Here is a 19,149-nt window from a genome sequence, read left to right on the forward strand (position 1 = left end):
CAAGGGACACCAAGGAAGGTGCCCTAGACCAAGGAGAGCAAGGACTGAAGTTCAAGTCCAGCCAGGAAGGCCACTAACCAGCCCAGTGGCCTCAGGACCAGACCCAGACACGTGCTTCCTTGCCTTGGTCCCTTCCATCTCCACCGCACGAGGTGGCCGTCCCCGTCTCTAACTTCCAACACATCCTCTACTTTATCCAAGAACCCACTGGCATCATTTCATCTGCCCTGCTTGGAAATCATCTGTTGTGCCCTACACCACCTCAAGCAGCTAAGGGCAACTTTGTTTTGGGGGTTTTTTAATTTTTTTTTTTAATTTTTTGCCATAGGGCAGATTAAGGACAAATAAAAATGCTTACAAGGCTGCTTGCTTTTTCATGAAAACGAAAATGATTTTATTTAGCAGTCTAGTAGAAAACATATATTCTTACAATTTAGATTTGTTAAATATAAAAATATCAATGGGAAAATCAGCACTGCATTTTTTAGCCATAAAAGCGTTATTAATATCTGAGTGTATTTGAAAAGTAGCAACGAATGCAACTTTCTATACTGGAATCCTAAAATTAAATGGAAGTGCTCAGTAGCCACTAGGCCCTACAGGATAAAAGGGAACTCCTTAACTTCCCCCGTCTTCCTTCCCTTACCCTTCATGTACCCTTCCTCTAAATTACTCAGGTCTGTGTACTGACACTCTTGAACACCTTCAACACCAACACCCCCCACCCCGTGACCTATCTGCCCAAGCTCTTGACCTTCTCTGAGTTCCTAAAACACTTTCTATACTTCTTACATATTCTACCTCTCTTACAAATTCGCCAACTCAAAAACATGAACTGAGCAGGTGAAGGGTATTAAACTAGTACTTATCTATTACAGTATAATGTTAAGTAGGTTTTGACCAAAGGAACAATTCCGTGAAGCCAAAGATCGCTGCCATGCTCGTACTTGCTGATGGATGGAATTAACAATATGAGTTCAACCACCCTTTAAACATAGACTATGGATTTACTTTTTTAAGAGCAGAATATACTGACTACAGAATCTCATTTAAAACCTTTAAGCTCGGGTGCCTCGGTGGCTCAGTTGTGAAGTGGCTGCCTTTGGCTCAGGTCATGATCCCACCACCCTCATATCAAGTCCCACATCGGGCTCCTTGCTCAGCAGGGAGTCTGCTTCTCTCTCTGCCTCTGCCTACTTGTGCTCACCCTCATGCATGTGCGCTCGCTCTCTCTCTCTCTCTGACAAATGGATAAGTAAAATCTTTATAAATAAATAAAACCTCCAAGTCAATAGTATACATATTATAACTTCCTTTTAGTAACTGTCAGACAAATTATCTACTATGGCACAAAAAGTGCAGAGTTGAGAAACTGACATCAAAAGAGTTTTGTATGTGAAAAGTTGGAAACCTAGACATTCTTTCTTGCAACTCAAGTCAAAGGAACAAGCACAACTTGTTTACTGTGATCTCTCCCTACTGTGTTATATCTAAATAGGCCTTAAAGAGCTGTTTAAAAATAACTAAGAGGGCCAGATTCTAGGAGAAAAACACATAGAACATATAGATGAATCTGTTTCCCTAAATTGGTTGTTTAGTTTGGGCTGTTCTAGTTCCAGCTTAAATTGGTTTCCTGCAATTTGTTAAGGCTGCCAAATACTTAGTGATCTCAGTGATGTACTTAACACAAATCGGCAAATCTTTCTTATTTTTTAAAATGACAAGAAATGTACAGAGAAACTTGCACAGGGAGGATAATGATAAAAGGGAGTTCATTTGTCTTTTTCTCCAGATGCTTCATTTTCATCTGGTTGCTAGGGTCTTGGGAAACTGACAAATAGTGTCCTAATATCATTTCCTGCCTGGTTTTTCCCTATCGATTTGGGGACAGAGTTTCCTCAACATCAGGTATGGTCAAGCATGAGAGGTCTGACCTCCCCATAAGCCAGAAAAATTGAAGGATCGGGGTGGAAGTGAAGAAAATCAATATCCAACAATGGTTTTTAAAATCAAAAGATGCAAGATGTTAATGAAAAGGTCAATATAAAACTAGTACAACAGTATCTCCTTAAGACAGCCTTAAAAAAACTCCCTGGTGTAAAAGCATACCAACAGTTGGGATAACACATTAACACAGCGAAGAGTCTGAGGCAGCGAGGACACAGTTAAGTTCTTTAGAGCACATTCATTTATTAAAGTGGCATTACAATCTGCCGTGTGTCACATATTATATTATTTTGCCTGAACAGCTTTACATGCAAATACTTATTGCAACGACTCATTGATCTGGTTCAAGGTTTCGCAAAAGAAAAGCTTCAGTAAAATCTTTGGAGGAACTCACTTTCTTATAACATAAATTATATTCTCGAAACTATATATATCACAAAACTTAGTTCCTATATACAGAAATCTCAAGGCTCTCGGTCCATCAAACACGCTGCCCTATATCCACACGTATGAATAGCCTAGGGGTGGTACGAATTAGACTCCTATGAGGAAGAAGGCATTTTAATGAATATTAAAAATTCAACTCACATTTAATATATAATTTACTTGACACTGAAAAATGTAGAAAAGGCTGGTGACATTTTTATCAATATATTTTATAGACTTGAAAAATTATTTCATAACACATCTAAGTTAAAAATCTTAAGAAATCTATTACTGAGTATTAACCGAAACCCCCAAATGAGACAAATGCAGAAAAGAACGTAATTGAGGCTTTCTACTTTTATAAATACTTTTTCTATAATTTTAAGAAGAATAAATCTCTGTTAATTTGCACAATCATAGCCTAATTGCATTCTTAATCTAAAGGCAAGATCATTTCAAAACTGCATACCAGACCTTGGCTCTTCTCTCGAGTTGGGTTGGAAGAGGTTAGGGAGATAGTCTACTCAGAGGGCTGCATTGTGTACCACATCATGGTACAGGCAGAAAAGGCAAGTATTTGGGTGGGACGTGAGGGTACAGGTGTTCCCCAGCTACTCGAGAGTTCAGGGAATCAATATCTCCAAAACACCCACAACACACGGGTCAGGAAGCTTTCTATAGACTGCGGGGAAGACAGTACACCCCAGAGACATATTCCCAGAAGGGTCCATTTACCCACGGTCCTGGGGGAGGAGCTGGGATGTGGGAAAGGCAGGCAACAAGATTCAGTAACACACAGTGCCATCAAGCTCCATGACCTCCATCACGTCATTAAAATCATCTGATGAAGGTCCCAAAGCCATGCCCTGATGTATTCCAGACCGGACTGTGCAAAAGAACTTTCTGCACAATGTACCGGCACTGTCCAACAAGACAGCCACCAGCTGCATGCGGTTACTGAGCACTAAAATGGGACAAGTGCAACTGAGGAGCTAAAATGTCAGTTTTACTTTATTTTCATTAATTTTAATTTAACTCTTCACAGCCACATGTGAGTAGCAGTTACCATCTGGAGTTCACCTCTAGCCTGACCACCAAAACATGAGGTGGCATTCCAAGAGTGCTCAGTGCCCAGGGTGGTCAGGGACCAGCATCCATCGGTCGTGTCAAACCTAGAACTGGGAAGGGACAGATCCCTCAGCACAACCAGGGTGCACCACAATGTCCAATCATGCCCGCAGGCCAGACCATTCACAGAGAGCCTTCCCACTCATTCCCACTCTCTCAAAGTATCAGTTCAAGAAACCAATGTGAGAAGGAAAATACCTCTCCTACCACACATTACTCAATGAGAACCAATGTGGGAAAAAGCTAGAAGCAACAATTGCTTACAGAAAGAAGGTTGTTTCTATACTCAAACAGCATTTCACTAGAAGGGAACTCTTTCCCTCCATTTAGATTCTGTCACTTTCCTTCCATAAAAATTAGCAAAGTGTCCTACAACTTATAATAAAACAGAGTGGCTCAGAGTCAAAGACAGTTGAATTCAACCATCGCTTCCATTGCCTACCAGCTCCGTGACTTTGGGCAAGAAAATTAATCATGTCAAGTTTCCGTTTCCTTCTATGTAAAACAGTCCAATAACTGTCCCTTCTTCATAGGGTTGTAAGATCAAATGAGATCTTAGCAGAGTGCCAGGCACACGAATAGCATTATTTAAGTATTATTTATCACTATTCTTTCATTATTTCTTCACTGTCCTCACCATTATCATCCTCTCTCCCCAACACAATAGGCAGAAAAGGAATCTACCTAGAACGAATCATATTTTAGATCAAACTCCAACTTAAAAAAATATCTATACACCAAAAGTTATTCTGTCTAGGTCTCTCTTATGCTTCTTGCCTTTTTTTTTTTTTTTTAAGATTTTATTTATTTGTTTGACAGACAGATCACAAGTAGCAGAGAGGCAGGCAGAGAGAGAGAGGAGGAAGCAGGCTCCCTGCTGAGCGGAGAGCCCAATGTGGGGCTTGACCCCAGGACCCTGGGATCATGACCTGAGCCAAAGGCAGAGGCTTAACCCACTGAGCCACCCAGGCGACCCTATGCTTCTGTCTTTCTTATATATTTAGTTGTTTCTGCCCAAAAACCCTAAACTTTTTGAAAGGAAAGATTTTTTTTTTTCTGTTTCTGTGTCCTCTCAAAACACAGACCCTGATTATTTGCATAATAGTGGATGTTCAATAAATGTCACCTGAATTAAATTAATAGAATTATATTCCAGAATGATCATGAGTAGCTACTTTTAAAATGTATAATGGGGGTGCCTGGATGGCTTAGTTGGTTAAGCATCCGACTCTCAACTTCGGCTCAGGTCACAATCTCAAGCTTGTGAGATCAAGCCCCATGTCAGGTTCCATGCTGGGCGTGGAGCCTGGTTGAGATTCTCTCCCTCTGTGCCTCCATTCCCCGACTCACATGTGCACCTGCTCTCTCTCTCTCAAAAAAAAAAAAAAAAATATATATATATATATATATATGTATAAGCACTAGGAACTATCCTAGGAGCTGGGAATTCTGCTGTGAACAAACAGACAAGGGACAAGGTCCCTGGAGCTTATCTTCTGGTGGAGATGGCAGCCACTGTGCACAAGTAAAAGAAGGGTGGTAGGAGATGATAAATGATGAGATGAAAAACAGAGTCCAGTCATGGTGTGCCTCCATGGAAGCCAGGGAAAGCTGTTCAAATTATAGTCCATGTACCATGGAGAGCCACCACTGGGATGTGACACAGACTGATTATTTTTTTTTTTTTCTCCAAGATTGCTAAGGCCCAGTTTCCAAGATCACATGGCAAAGTGTAAGGGGATGAGAGAGGAAAAGGGAGCCAGTTACGAGGCCCCTAAGAAGGCAAGGTGCAAGCCGCTGCTTGTCTGCATCAGGACTGCAGCCACAAAGACAGATGTGTGCTGCAGACAGACAGACAGACCTGGCTTATGGCCTAAGGAAAGGAGGAAGGAAAGGACAGGGCCCAGATTTGGCGCTTGACCACCTGTGCCATTTACTGAGAAAGACACGGAAAAGCAAGTCTTTAACAGAAAGGCTTGTTTTGGAGATGTTACGTTAAGGATCTGAAAGCGGAGATTTCAAGTAGGTAGTTGTCTACGTTTTGTTTCAGGGAGAGGTCAGGGCCAGCGATACAACGGTGGGAGTCCCACACAGCTGCACCACCATGCAAAAGCCACACAAGTGCATGAGATTCCTTAGTGGCATTCAGCAGAGGCAACTGGGCTGAAGATGCCAGTAAGGTGGGAGGAAAACCAACAGTGTGGTCCAGAAGCCAAAGAAAGGATTTCCAGCAAGGAGGGAGTGGTCACTTTCTAACTTTATAATCAGTGAACCCCTCTTAATGCTCCCACTGAAAAAGGAGTTTCATAAGCGCAAGAACTACTTCTTATTCATGACTTATTACTCGACTATTTCTTATTCATCTCTTAGCCTCTGCTTTAAACATATCAGAAGCTCAATTCATGGTTACAAGTCATGATTAGTAAGGTCACAACTGTCCCCAAGTGAATGGCATTTGGGCAGCATCCCATCTTTCTCCATGTATTTCAGTCTGGAGGCAGATCTGCCATACAACACCCTTCCTAATAAACACAGAAACTACTTAGACCAAGATTAATCATCTCGATTATTTTCTCATTACCATTTCTCCAATAAATAAACATGTCCATCCATCAAACTGGGCAGCAACAAGAACAGGACCAGACACATAGCAGGTGCTCAATAAATATTTGTTGGACAAATAAATGGATGGGGTAGAGGAGAGCAAAGGATAGGGAGATAGTTTCTTATCCCACAGGATCCACAGATAAAATGAGGCTTAATAATTCTCTATAAATGTCATTTAACGTCTTATTTTCATCAATAATTAAGACAGAGGAGAAATAAACTGTTTATAAACTTAGAAGAAATCTATTAGAAAATTAAAGCACTGGAGATAGTTTGCAATTTGCAAATAGTAAATCAATTGTTTCTGAGTTCATTTTAGTATAAATATTTGCTCCTAAGTCTCTAATATTCCCATAAGTAATCCATTTCACAAAAGATAAGACATAACCTGCCAAAGCTTAATAGAGGGTTCAGAAGCTGGATGAGGAAAAAAATCCTCCCAAGACTGCTTAACAGTGAATTCATTCTCCTTTTCTTACAAAATGTTTTCAAAGAAACCTTAGTACTGATTTCTAGTAATTCCATATAAAAAGCCAAACATCCTGATAACAATAGAGAGAAAGAAGTGCGAAAGAATTGACTATCAAGTAAACTTTTATCTCTCAATTTTCCTACTAAAAATTCTAAAATTAAAATTTTGAAATACCAGAGGCACCATACGCACCAGAATGCCGCTGAGACTTCGAACCAGATGGGGAGGTTTCCTTCATGCGATCAATCACATTTTCCGAAAGCTGAAAAGGCAACATCAAAACAAAATCAATTACAAAAAAACAAGAAAGAAAATGGTACCACAGCATCCAAGTAATGCAGTCATCCACATCAATATGTATAACAAAAGGCCTAAAGAAATCTAATAGCTATGAAACCGGAAGCAAGGAAGAGCAGTTTTAAGATTTCAAGATGCACCCCACAGCACTATTTCTTTATTTCTTCTAATGCTGTTAATTGCTCATTATAAATAACTCCCCTCCTCATTTTGTACAGTGCATTAAAATATAATCTTTGAGAAAACGTAAGCCAAGAAAACTCCTTCGACTTTCCTCCCCTAATCCTACAAATTAATTTTGCAAGCAACAGGTCTTAGCTTCTTCCTTCCCTCCAGTCCCAGAGGAAATGGTATCCTTCCCTCGCTCCTGTTCAAGCTAATCACAAACAATTGCTCTTTCAACAGATTTTATTATGCACCACATCTGTGCCAGGAACTAGACTAGACTTGGGGTATTTCATAGTCATCAAGTTGCTTAAAGTAGAGTAGAAGAAACAATCGTCAGGCAGTGAAATGTAATGGGAAGGGCACCACCTAAGTCAGCGGGCCTGGAATGGAAGTAAACAGAAAGCATAATGGACAGGACATCTAGCCAGGCTTTGGGCGTGGCGCTGGGAAAGATAAACAGGTGTTAGGAAGAGAAAACGTAGCATAACAGTACTCCCGGAAGAGGGAAACACATGGCCTTATAGATGAAAAAACAGGGCTTGCCACCATCAGACACCAAGTACAGATAACAAGTAGGCAGTTTGCAATAAGGCAGAGGCTTTGAGAGTCCTCAGCCCCCAAGTTACTATCATACCATTCTTTTTATTTCCTTTATTGCACTTGCCACTGTGTGAGGCATTCTTGTGTGTCTGCCTTTTACACTCAAAAGGAAGCTCCGTGCAAGCTAGCATTTGGCTGTCCTATTATGTCCCTGGAGCCTCAATAAGCTGGTTAACTGGATGAGGGGCTAAATAAATGATTGAAACAACTATGAATGAACGGGAAGAACGGCTGAAGCAGGAAGCTGAGGAGGGGGAAATGGAAATAGTGAGAAAGGATGCAAAGGGAAATAGATTCTTTAGATTCTGAAGACGCCTAGTAAACCCTTCAAGGGAAACAGTTTAAACTGATTCTGAGAACAACTGGGCACTTCTGGAAGATTTTAAGCAGGGCGGTGACAAGATCGGACTTACTTTTTAGAAAGATCACTCTAGCTACAGTGTAGAGAGCAGATTGGAGGGGGACAAGAACAGAAGCAGGAGGACCCCTGAAGGAAGCTAAAGGACCAATTAGGAAGCTATTAAACATATGTCCACACAAAGATTCGTGCAGGAGTGTTCAGAGCAGCATTATTCATAAGATAGCAGGAGTGAAACCAAGCAAATGTCCGTCCACTGGTGAAGAGATAAACAGAACATTGTGTGTCCATACAATGGAATAAAAATCAGCACTAAAAGAAGTGAGGTTGTGATAAATGCTACAGTATGGATAGACCTAAACAACAATGAAGGGGGAAAAGCCAGACACAAAAGGCCACATACTGTATAATTCCATTTATATGAAGTGCCCAGAAAAGGCAACTCTGCATTGATAGAGAGTAGAGAGGTAGATGCTTAAGGCTAGAATAGGAATGGGGATTAACTATAAAATGGGCATCTTATTGGTTTAACTATAATCTTATTGGATTAACTATAAAATGAGATCTTATTGGTTTGATGGGAATGTTTAAAACCGGATTGTGCTGATGATTGTACAATTCAGTAAATTTATTTTTTTTTTAAAGATTTTATTTATTTATTTATTTGACAGAGAGAGATCACAAGCAGACAGAGAGGCAGGCAGAGAGAGAGGAGGAAGCAGGCTCCCTGCTGAGCAGAGAGCCTGATGCGGGACTCGATCCCAGGACCCTGAGATCATGACCTGAGACGAAGGCAGCGGCTTAACCCACTGAGCCACCCAGGCGCCCCAATTCAGTAAATTTATTAAAAATTTTTGTATGCAGAAACAGGTGAATTGTATAATATGTAAATTACACAATAAAGCTGTTACAAAAAAAAAAAAAAAACTATTATGATACTCCAAAGGGAACACATTCAAAAGATACTTAGGATTCAAAATAGCTAACATTCACCAATTCCTTATTATGTGCCAGACATTACACTAAACAAAACACTTTCCTCATTTAATCCCTAACAATCATAGGAAATAGATAGTTTTACTATCGCCACTGTATAGGTGAGAAGCTGAAACACAGCTAGATTATATATCTGCTCTGGATTTTACATTTGATCAATAATGGAGCCAGGATTCAAACCCAGGAAGTCTGAGTCTCAAGGTTCCATTCAGGTACCCTGTTTTACAGGCAGATTCAGGGTCTGATCAGATGTGGAAGTGAAGCAGAAGTCATCAGGACATCTAGGTTTCTGGGCCACATAACTGGTCGATCCTTCTCCTCCACCCACAGGGACCTTCCCACTTCCATTTCCTTGATTCACTACTATCTATCTAGCTTATACCCCAACACAGCGGTGTTCTTGTAAAAGTCACGTGACCAAACAAATATTTTGTATTTATATAAATAACTTTTATACTTATAAAACACCTAAGTTATATGGCTTCCCTTTAGTATCTAACACCTTTGGTCACTGTCTCCTTGTGGAAACCCGTCCACTGGTTCTTCTGACCTCCCACTACCCTGATTGCCCTCGGACTCTGGCCGTATCTTCCATCTTGCTGCAGGCTTCCCCTTCCCTGCCTACCCTTCAACGCCAGAGGCCCCACATTTGCTTCCTTGCCTTTATTCTCTTCTCACTCTAAGTGCTCTTGTTGGTCGTCTCATCCACTCCCTTGACCTGTAACTGCAGTTCATCAATTAACGCATTCTAAATCCTTTATCTCCAGCCCAAGACCTGTGTGTCCCAAAAGCTAGACCTATACACTGAACTGCCTGAAGGACACCTCCTCTTGGACAGACCACAAACGCCTCAAACCCAACACGTCCTAAACTGAATTCATGTTTGCCAAAATCTCTTCTTCCTCTTGCTTTCCTTTACTCATTAATGACCCCACCTCCATCCAGCTTTCCAAATCAGAACAAAGGACTTGGCTTCGACTCTTCGTTCTCCCTCATTCTCTTTGCTGTAAATTCCTCAACCCCTAAATATTCAAAGAACACATTTCTTCTCTCATCCCCCTTCCCCTGGCCTAATTCATGGTACCCTCAATAATCCTCCTAAAATGCAAATCTGATTATGGTAACTCGCTGCTTCAAAGTCCTTCATACCTTCTGTTGACAGAGAAGTCCAAATTCTCCTGCACAGCATTCAAGACTTCCTCATCATTTGGTCATGGCCTAACTCTCCAACCTCAATTTCCACAGCCCTTTGCTTAACTACTTCCTACCTCGTTCTCTACCCATACTGGCTACTTTTTGGATGCTGTCTCTTTACTTTTACACATGGCCGCACTGCCTTTTCCCCTGGCCCCGTGGCAGGGAAGCACCTTTCATAACCCAGTTCAAACATCCTAACGCCTTCTCTGCCCAAATCACTTCCCCACTCCATTCCAACTCTGCCAACCCAAGGCTACCCTTATTCGTGCCCCCCCACATCTTGCACCAATCTCCCAACATGGCACTCCACGACAGAACAAGTATTTGCCTTTCCACAAAACCATGAGCTCCTGTATATCACTAAGTCATTCACTAAATGTTTACCAGGCCAAGTACTAATTAAGGCCCTTGTGATAATAAGAGTGAACAAAACAGTTTGTACCTGAGCAGTTACTAACATCTCAGGACCAAAACCAGAATGCAGGGGATACGGTTAATGGAAAGACTACAGCTCAAAACCTGGGGTCTTTGGAGGAAAATCCCAAGACTCCTCTCGGAAGAGAAATGGAAGTTAGAAAGGACAATGCCAAGGAACTTTCTATTTGGAGATGTCAGGGTCAGCTGCTTCTTTCCTAACAACTGACAGCCACTGACATTGCTGCTTAAACTCATCTGCAAAGCTGAGATACATCTTAGGAAAAAACCCTTTAAGACTGACCACAATCCTCTCAAATTTATAGATGAGGAAAAAGTCCTGAGTAACATCCACTTACTGGTAGCATCAGGATAAGAAGCAACCCCCACTCAATCTCTAGTCCAGTGCTTTCTCTGTCACCCCTACAATCCTATGTGAAAATAAATCCACTTCCTCTTAAGGAGATAAAATGAGGCTTACTGAAGTTTTAGAATCTTTAATAGCTTCTCGGCCTTTTGGCTAAGATCAAGTATAAAGTTTTAGAATCTTAAAGCGATTTTAAAGCTCATTCAATATATAATATAATATACTACATATCATATGTATTCATAGGCCATTTTATAGTACTCTATACAGGAAAACTGTGGCATAGACTTAATATATTTTAATAATAATAGTATAATTTTAAATAACTTATGTAATTAAGATATGTGTGCTATGTCATGGGCTATTCATAGGTCTGGCTAAAAGGAGAATGGATCTAGTAAAGTTAGGGAAGCTGAGATTTAACACAGTCTTTGTGTTTTTTCACATAGGGCAGGATTAGCTTAGCTGTGCTATTTTAATTAATATCAGTTTTCTTGATATATGGAAAATTCAATAGATCAACAAGATATTCCTTCAGAAGCACAGAATCCTACCATGGAAGGACTCTTAGCAATTATCTATTCTAATCTCTTTGTTTTAAAGAGGAAAATAAGGAATAAAGAAGTTCAGTGACTTGCCTGATTGTATAGCCACTTAGTAGTAATAAACTGTGAAAATTAAAAAAAAAATACAGTACTCTATAATACACTACACATATTATATACTGTGTATCGTATACTACTATATATACCGTGGATTATACAATTATATACAACATATTGTATATGTTACACACTTAATATAATTTATTATATTGTTAATATTGTTTATAATTAATATTGCTTATTATCGTATGTTACATAGTTAATATGTTTATAATTTGTCATGTTTGCAAAGTTAATTTCACATATATATGTATATAATTTTAATTTTAATTTCTATTTCTATAGTTCAGGCCAAAGTCAAAGAATTACAACTACCCTAAATATATATTCTACCCAATCAGAAAGTGAACATGTTTGCTAAAAATCAAGTGTTAGCTGTAAGTTTTCATCTGTATTGGAGACTGGCTACCCTTTCTTCTGAATACCACTTCATCTACTTTTCATCAAAATTCACATATTGCCAGGGCGCCTGCGTGGCTCAGTGGGTTAAGCCTCTGCCTTTGGCTCAGGTCATGATCTCAGGGTCCTGGGATCCAGTCCCACATCGGGCTCTCTGCTCGGCAGAGAGCCTGCTTCCTTCTCTCTCTCTGCCTGCCTCTCTGCCTACTTGTGATCTCTGTCAAATAAATTTTTTTTTAAATCTTAAAAAAAAAATTCACATATTGCCATTACTTATGGCTACTTTCAAAATGAACACTACAAAACTCCTTCCGGTGACTAAAGCAGCCTCGAATATCATTTCTTAATAGCAAAATCCAAGGCTAACCTGAACGGAGGAAAGTGCCCTGGCCACCCCCTAGCTATACAGTCCTAAGGAAGTCATCTCCATCAGCCTCATTTTCCTTGTTTGAAACTGAAGAAACCTAAGCCCAAGCTATAGGGAGGACTGCAGGTGCATTATAAACTCTAACATGCCACACACACATTTGGTAAAGATACTACCAATACAGCTCCAGTCATGGGGACCTCGACTGATCAGTTCATCTTAGTCCATCCCCCAACGGATGAGTTTGTGCCGAGCCCCTTCGCTACACAGTACATGAAGACCTGGGCTACAGTTATTGCCAGAAACAGCTACCTACGTCCCAGCAGGATTATATAAAGTGCTCCTTGATCCCTATCTCCACATTTATCCTTACCTACGCATGCTCTTTGGCTACAGAGTCTCTTTCAGCCTAATCACTAATTGTTTCCTTTCACTTTTGTGGCTTACCTGATGCCTCAAAACTTGCTCCTTAATATTAAATTCTATTAGCAATTCAAAACATTTTCCAACGTGGTCTTTGATTATATCTCAGTACATTTATCAGCACGCCATCTGAAGGAGCACAATTCATCTTTTGAGTTGATAAACATACTGCAGGGCTGTGTGGAGAGTCAACCTCCCTCTTTTACCCTTACAGTCTTCCTGAGTGGATCCGCAGGCCCTTGCAAAGGCCCATCCGTGGCAGCCGACTGTAGTACCTCTGCTTACTTCAAGTACGATTCACCCCATCCCCAGTATGTTCCCAGCCAAGGTGCTACAAGGCAAGGGCCATGCTGTGTTATCCTCTGTATCTCCAGTTAATACCAGATGAGCTGACCTTCTGGCTGCAGAAGTGAGTTCAGGCCGGCACACTCACCTGATCTCCTCTGTGAACTGGGGTACTCATGAAGCAGCTGACAAGATTTAGACATGCTGGTCGGGGTTACATACACAATCTGTAGCTTCAGAACAACTCTTCTTTGTGATGTGAACTGACCCAAAAAAGGGTCAGGGGTAGAACATAAGCTTCTGCAAGGACTGGAGAAGCAGCCCTCCGCAGGAGAAGCAGCTTCTTCAGGAAACATCTTTCCTTAAACAGGGTACTTCTGTTAGAAAAGCTTTTGTCCTATTTAAAGATCTGTAGCAACTATACCTGGTTTCTAGACCTCTCTGCACTCCCCATCAAGGCAAATACCATGTGTAAAAAGTATTTGCAGCAAAGAATGGTAAAATATCTCTCTCTCTCTCTCTCACACACACACACAACACTCTGGAATTATACCCTGAGGTCCATGGACTCGGGGATGTATAGACTAGTTCTTCAGCTGTATGCAAAATAGTCTGCTTATTACATTGTTCTGGACAGAGTCCATAGTTTAGAGATTTACAATCATCTGCAAACTAAAAGAAACACTGTTCTACTCTAACAGATACCTAAGAGAAGACGGCCAGGGCCTGCTAACATCACAGACTTCAGTCCACTGACTTTGATTATCTGCCCTATTCTCTACTGCTGCTAAAGGAAAACTTAAGGAAATGGGGCTTACTAAGTTCTAGGCTGTTACCACTCACCATACCAACATGTGCTGTGGTCTTCCCACTCAAATCTTCCCACTCCCCTTGGCTGGTCTTATCTAAAATGAGCATAAACATATCACCCACCATTCCAGAATCCAGTATTCTCAGAAACAGGAGGCTGCTTAAGAGGGACAAAGAGGTAAAAGTATTTCCACTTTCAAGGAACAGAGAAAAAGGAGAAGAGGAACTCCTTCCAAGATGCCCTTCTAAGAGGTAAATTCTGGAACCATATGAGACAGAAACAAATCACACACCCATCTTCATAATATTTTTCTCTTCCAGATATGCCTTAATCAAACTGACTAAAGGACTCACTTGGTCTTCCTTCCACGTGGCATAGCATAGAGTAGTACTCTTCTGTGAGAGTACTGGTTTGCTTTTTTTTAACGACCATTTTAAGACATAGGCTCCAAAAACTGCCATTATTATTTGGAAGATATTACTCCTAAATACTTACTTAAGGGCATGGCAGGGGAAAGGACAGATGGATTTCTATAATTAACTTCTAGCTTATGTATGTAATTTGCCACTTAGCAAATGAACTTAGTAGAAATGAACTTCTACTGTCTGTCTAAAATCTTAGGATGCTTTAAAAAGAAAAGTCCTAGAAAGCTTAACATGATACTTTCTCCGAAGAAAGTCACAGAATCTAAACTGGAAAGGGACCAATCATCTACCAGCTAGCTTAATTACCTCAACAACAACCCTCAACATTCCCAATGACTGACTGGATTTGTTGCTTCTGTTAATATACACTCTCCAGAATCCTCGACAACATCTCACATTAAATAATCTTTTCATTTAGGGTCTCTCAACTGCCAATACTTTCCCAAAGCCTTAGGTGTGTTCCATTTGAGTATCCGCACTACCACATGTATGGTACCTATGAATTTGTGCTTGCAACTTCAAGGCCAGTTGCAGAGATTCATTGATGCCTGGAAAGCACGATAAATATTACTTTGAAAATGATACTCATTGAAGTTGACATTTGCTCTGGAAGAGTTCACTCACAGCTTTGATGTTTCAGATAAACCAGCGAAAAACTGAGTGGTAAGTATACCTTCCAAACAGACACAGCAGGTGCTCAGAAAAATCCTATTAAGCACATGTAATGTGAGTAATGAAAATGCCTAGTCTTTCTATCCCTAGAAATTATTTTAGACTTGGAGAGGAAGGCAAGGCAAGAGGGTGGCCTTTCATCCAAACCATGAGTCGTTTCAGATTTGAAGTTGGAACCAGGCGTAAGAATATGGGTGATTTTATGCAAGTGGAGGGAAAGCTATCAATTGCTAAGGAAAAGGGAAATAAACAAAACGCTATAAATACCATGAAAATAACACCTGGTGGGGAAGAATAAACTCTAAACTTAAAATTGTAAGTAGGTCCTTTAATTGCTAGCCCTTGAGGACATTTTCAGCAAGAAAAATCTGGGAACACATTATCTATTAATAAACACAGCCTAGTTACTGAAAGCCTTATGTTGCTTACTAAATGTTATTCTTCCTATATTAAGATAAATGAAGATGAAATTACTATCCTTATCAGTGGAATGCAGAACTGGTTTTCCAGTGGTGACTGAGTCTGTGAATCGCTGCTCCACACTCATTTCTTATGAGTGATGACATCAATATCAGACAATTGGGGAAATCTGGAATGTTGTCTTCAGCTAAGTTGAACGAACCTATCTGCAGTTCAACACCGAAGTTTGGGCCTCACCAGCACCATGTCTTAATCACGTAAGCCAGAAACAGTGTCTCACTTGTGATAGTAAAATTGTTGCTTATCCTTCCCCATGCCTCAGAGGGAAACAAGAGGACTGGTTAGAGCTAAGAAAAATACAAAGATCAGCTGAAAAAATACACAAAATGCCTGAAGAAAAATCACACAGGTGATCAGCTGCAGAACACAGGACTCCTATTTCACAGCCCACATCTTTAGATATGCCTATGGGAGCACAACATGCTCTTATTTTTATTTCATTATTTTAAGTTCAATGTAAGTTTATAAATCCATTCCTCTGAACAGCTCTAATAATAGCTACTACTCATTTAAGCACTAAACCCTGTCAGAACACTAAATGCTTGCACACATTATGTCAAATTTCTCAAAAGTAGTGTTTGATACGTATGTGACACAAGCAGGCTACAGTATCTAGACTTACTGAACAAAGAAACACAATGAAGAGTGACTTGGGCCACAGAGCCTAGTGGAAGCCAGAGCTAAGACTAAACCAGGTGGCCAGGTTCCAAAGCAAGTGCTCTGGCCACTAGACTAACTATATAGCATCTCCAGAGAATCTTCAAATATTGCATGAGAAGGAACCTTATCGCAACTGCAGCTTTTTATTAAAAATCTACAACGAGGAGAGCCTGGGTGGCTCAGTGGGTTAAAGCATCTGCCTTCAGCTCAGGTCATGATCCCAGGGTCCTGGGATGGAGCCCTGCCATCAGGCTCTCTGCTCGGTAGGGAGCCTGTCCCCACCCCCCACCACGGCCCCCGCCACCCGCCTCTCTGCCTGCTTGTGATCTCTCTGTGTCAAATAAATTTTTTAAAATCTTAAAAAAAAAAAACTACAACATGTTACATGCTTTAGCTACCTTACCTCATCTTCTTACCAAATATAAAGAAGCGATTTGTCCAAAGCTGCAGACAGTAAACGTTTAATCTGCGACTTTAACGGAGGTCTGTTTAACTCCAAGCTAATGCTCTTTTGTCCAGGACCTCGAAGAACTTGCTGGGTCCAGGATGACCCACTCAGTACTCAATAATTCAAGAGTGTGTCATCTTTAGAGGAAACTGCAATTGGCTGAGTATGGCTACGAGAAATGTAGAGTGCTGCCAGACTCACAGAACTGCAGAACTGGAAAAGATCAGGGATCTTAGCGATCGTGAGTGCTCAAGCCCCATCATTTTGCAGATGAGAAAACTGAACCACAGTGATGCAAATCAACCTTGAAAAAGAAGGACTTGAAGCAAGTGGGAGAACACTGCAAGGGCATTCCAGGTGAAGGGTGTATCCTGAAGAAAAGTAAAGCGCAGAGGTCAAAAGAAGCATGGTGTGTGCCTGAATTATAATAATAAAAATAAAATGTACTCTGTGAGAAAAGACAAAAATAAAGAATACTTCTGTCAAGTTGAGTGGCCAAAAGACACAGCTTCTTTTACCCAAAAGGTTTAGAAAAAGTTTTTTAAACAGTGTCTCCATTTTGGTCTAAGATCTACCCAATCATCATTTATCCTATTTATTACCTAATACTTGGTATGAATGTCTGTGCTGTGACCAAATTTTAATTTTGTTTGCTTTCATCAATGTGTCTGTTTTAGGGCAAACAACGTGGATTTATACACTGTTCTGGCCAGTGCCTTCTCATCCAAAATTCCTTTTGGTCTCCCTTACTTTTCTCTTTCACCTTCAGGTACGGAACAGTCAAAGCCTAAGGCAAGATTAAACAAATTTCTGCATGCAACTCAGAGTTTATAGTAGTTTTTATTTTACTCCAGAGAGTACAAACTAAACCACGACAATGTAATGCAGCCTCACTCTATTACAAAATGTGGTGCTATCATTGATTAATATGATATAAAGAAATGGTGGTCACACACCAAAAATTGAGTTCCACAGTCTGAGTTTCTATTAAGGAAACTTTAATAAATTCTTCTCAAGGTAACAGGTTCAGAGTAAAAGTTTTTAAACATTTTAAGTATTTAAGAAGTTTTATTTCCTGATAACAGACACTATAAATTATTTACACATTTCATTTACTTATGGTGGTTGTCTAATAACAGAAGAGGACATATTTTAAAAAGGTTCTAAAACATTCAGAAGTGAAACTGCTTTACTTCCTAGGTTCAAGCATACTTTCAAAAATGAGCGGCTCCAAATTCAGGTGCAGCGAAGAACGCGTTAATGAAGTTAGCGCTGGTGTACTAAAAACCCTAGGGAAAAATCAAGTTTTCAGTTTATGTGTCAAGCACATGCGGGGGACGTTAAAACTTTCTCTGCAAGGTCTAGCTGAGAACTGACTGTACAACTCGCCAGCGGTCTGAAATATGCAAGCCTGTCTCGGGCCCTCTCGGGCTGGCAGACACTTGTCACCAAGCCACTGGGCCTAGTCCAAAACTCAGGCGGCAGGCCACAGACAAGGGAAAGTGGAGGTATCAAGTGAAAGAAAGCAAAGAAGCTAGAAGTCACCCTAAGCAGAAGTCTATGGGGTGTGTGAGCGTGTGGCAATGGGTGGTGGTATCAGAGCGAAAGCACGAAACGGACGAGAGCAGATGCAGGTTTTCTCAAAACGCCAATTCACCTCGAGAGGTAACGAGGCCAGTGCAAAATGAGGGTGGGGGCTCCTGAAACCAGGAGGAGTAAGGGAAGCCCCATTTCACAGAAGGTAAGGCTGGGGCTTCCCGTAAGGTCCCACAACGAGGGAGCAATGCAGTCCAACCCGGACTGCGAGCCCCTGGAGAGCCTAATTCAACGTGGAATGCACCCCCCCCCCGCCTGAGCACAGTGCTCAGCACTTGGCACACGACTAGGAAATCTCTCTGAATGAATGTCCCAAGTCTTGAAACTTCAAGCTTCTTTGCAGAGAACTCGGCTTCGGGCCGGACAACCCTGGGGGCCGGGACGGGGGGAACCAGGCTGACCGGGTCCGGGGAAGGTCGGAGGTTTGGGGTCCGAGTCCGGGTGCTGGCCCTCTGCCCGCCCACTGTCACTCACCCGGATGCCCTTCACCACGGTGATGTTCTCATTCTCGTCTGCCTCGAAGGTGACCCGGCGGGTGCTGGAGGTCCCGCCCATGGCTCCTGCTTCAGCCCCCCGCAGAGACCTAGCCCGGACGCACGAGCACTTCAGGCCCCACGCGCACACACGCGCGTGGACACGCCCGAACCTTTTCCTCGCACGGCGGGAGCAAGGCCACGACCCCAAGAAGCAAGGAGAAGGCGCCGGTCCTCCGCTCCCGCCTCCTCCGGTCACGCTCCACAACAAAAATGCCTCCGGTTGGTCGGAGATACGAACGACCCGCCTCTACATGGTAGAGGCGCTCGGATTGGCTGGCCTGGACCCGGATGCTATGGCAACAGGTGCTGTTTGACAAGACTTCCGCAGCCGCTGGAAGTATTGGGAATTGTAGTCTTCTTCAGGCGTTGGTGGCTGGGACGTTCTCGCCTCAGATCCAGAGTGCA

The 19,149-nt window shown here is 41.5% G+C and overlaps 1 protein-coding gene across 3 annotated transcripts in view; it reads right to left on the minus strand.

Moving 5' to 3' along the window:
• CHCHD3 (coiled-coil-helix-coiled-coil-helix domain containing 3) overlaps positions 1 to 18,930 on the minus strand; it is a 278,293-nt gene extending 259,363 nt beyond the window's left edge. For all 3 annotated transcript variants that reach the window (XM_044246586.1, XM_044246584.1, XM_044246585.1), the window contains exons 1-2: positions 18,683 to 18,930; positions 6,773 to 6,842 (exon numbers count right to left, since the gene is read on the minus strand). In XM_044246586.1, the coding sequence (XP_044102521.1) occupies positions 6,773 to 6,842; positions 18,683 to 18,763 (151 nt within the window). In that variant the 5' untranslated portion in view covers positions 18,764 to 18,930. The remainder of the gene's footprint in view (positions 1 to 6,772; positions 6,843 to 18,682) is intronic.
• Between the last annotated feature and the right edge of the window lie 219 nt (positions 18,931 to 19,149).

Source organism: Neovison vison, chromosome 4, assembly GCF_020171115.1.
Source record: "Neovison vison isolate M4711 chromosome 4, ASM_NN_V1, whole genome shotgun sequence".
Lineage (NCBI taxonomy): Eukaryota > Metazoa > Chordata > Mammalia > Carnivora > Mustelidae > Neogale > Neogale vison.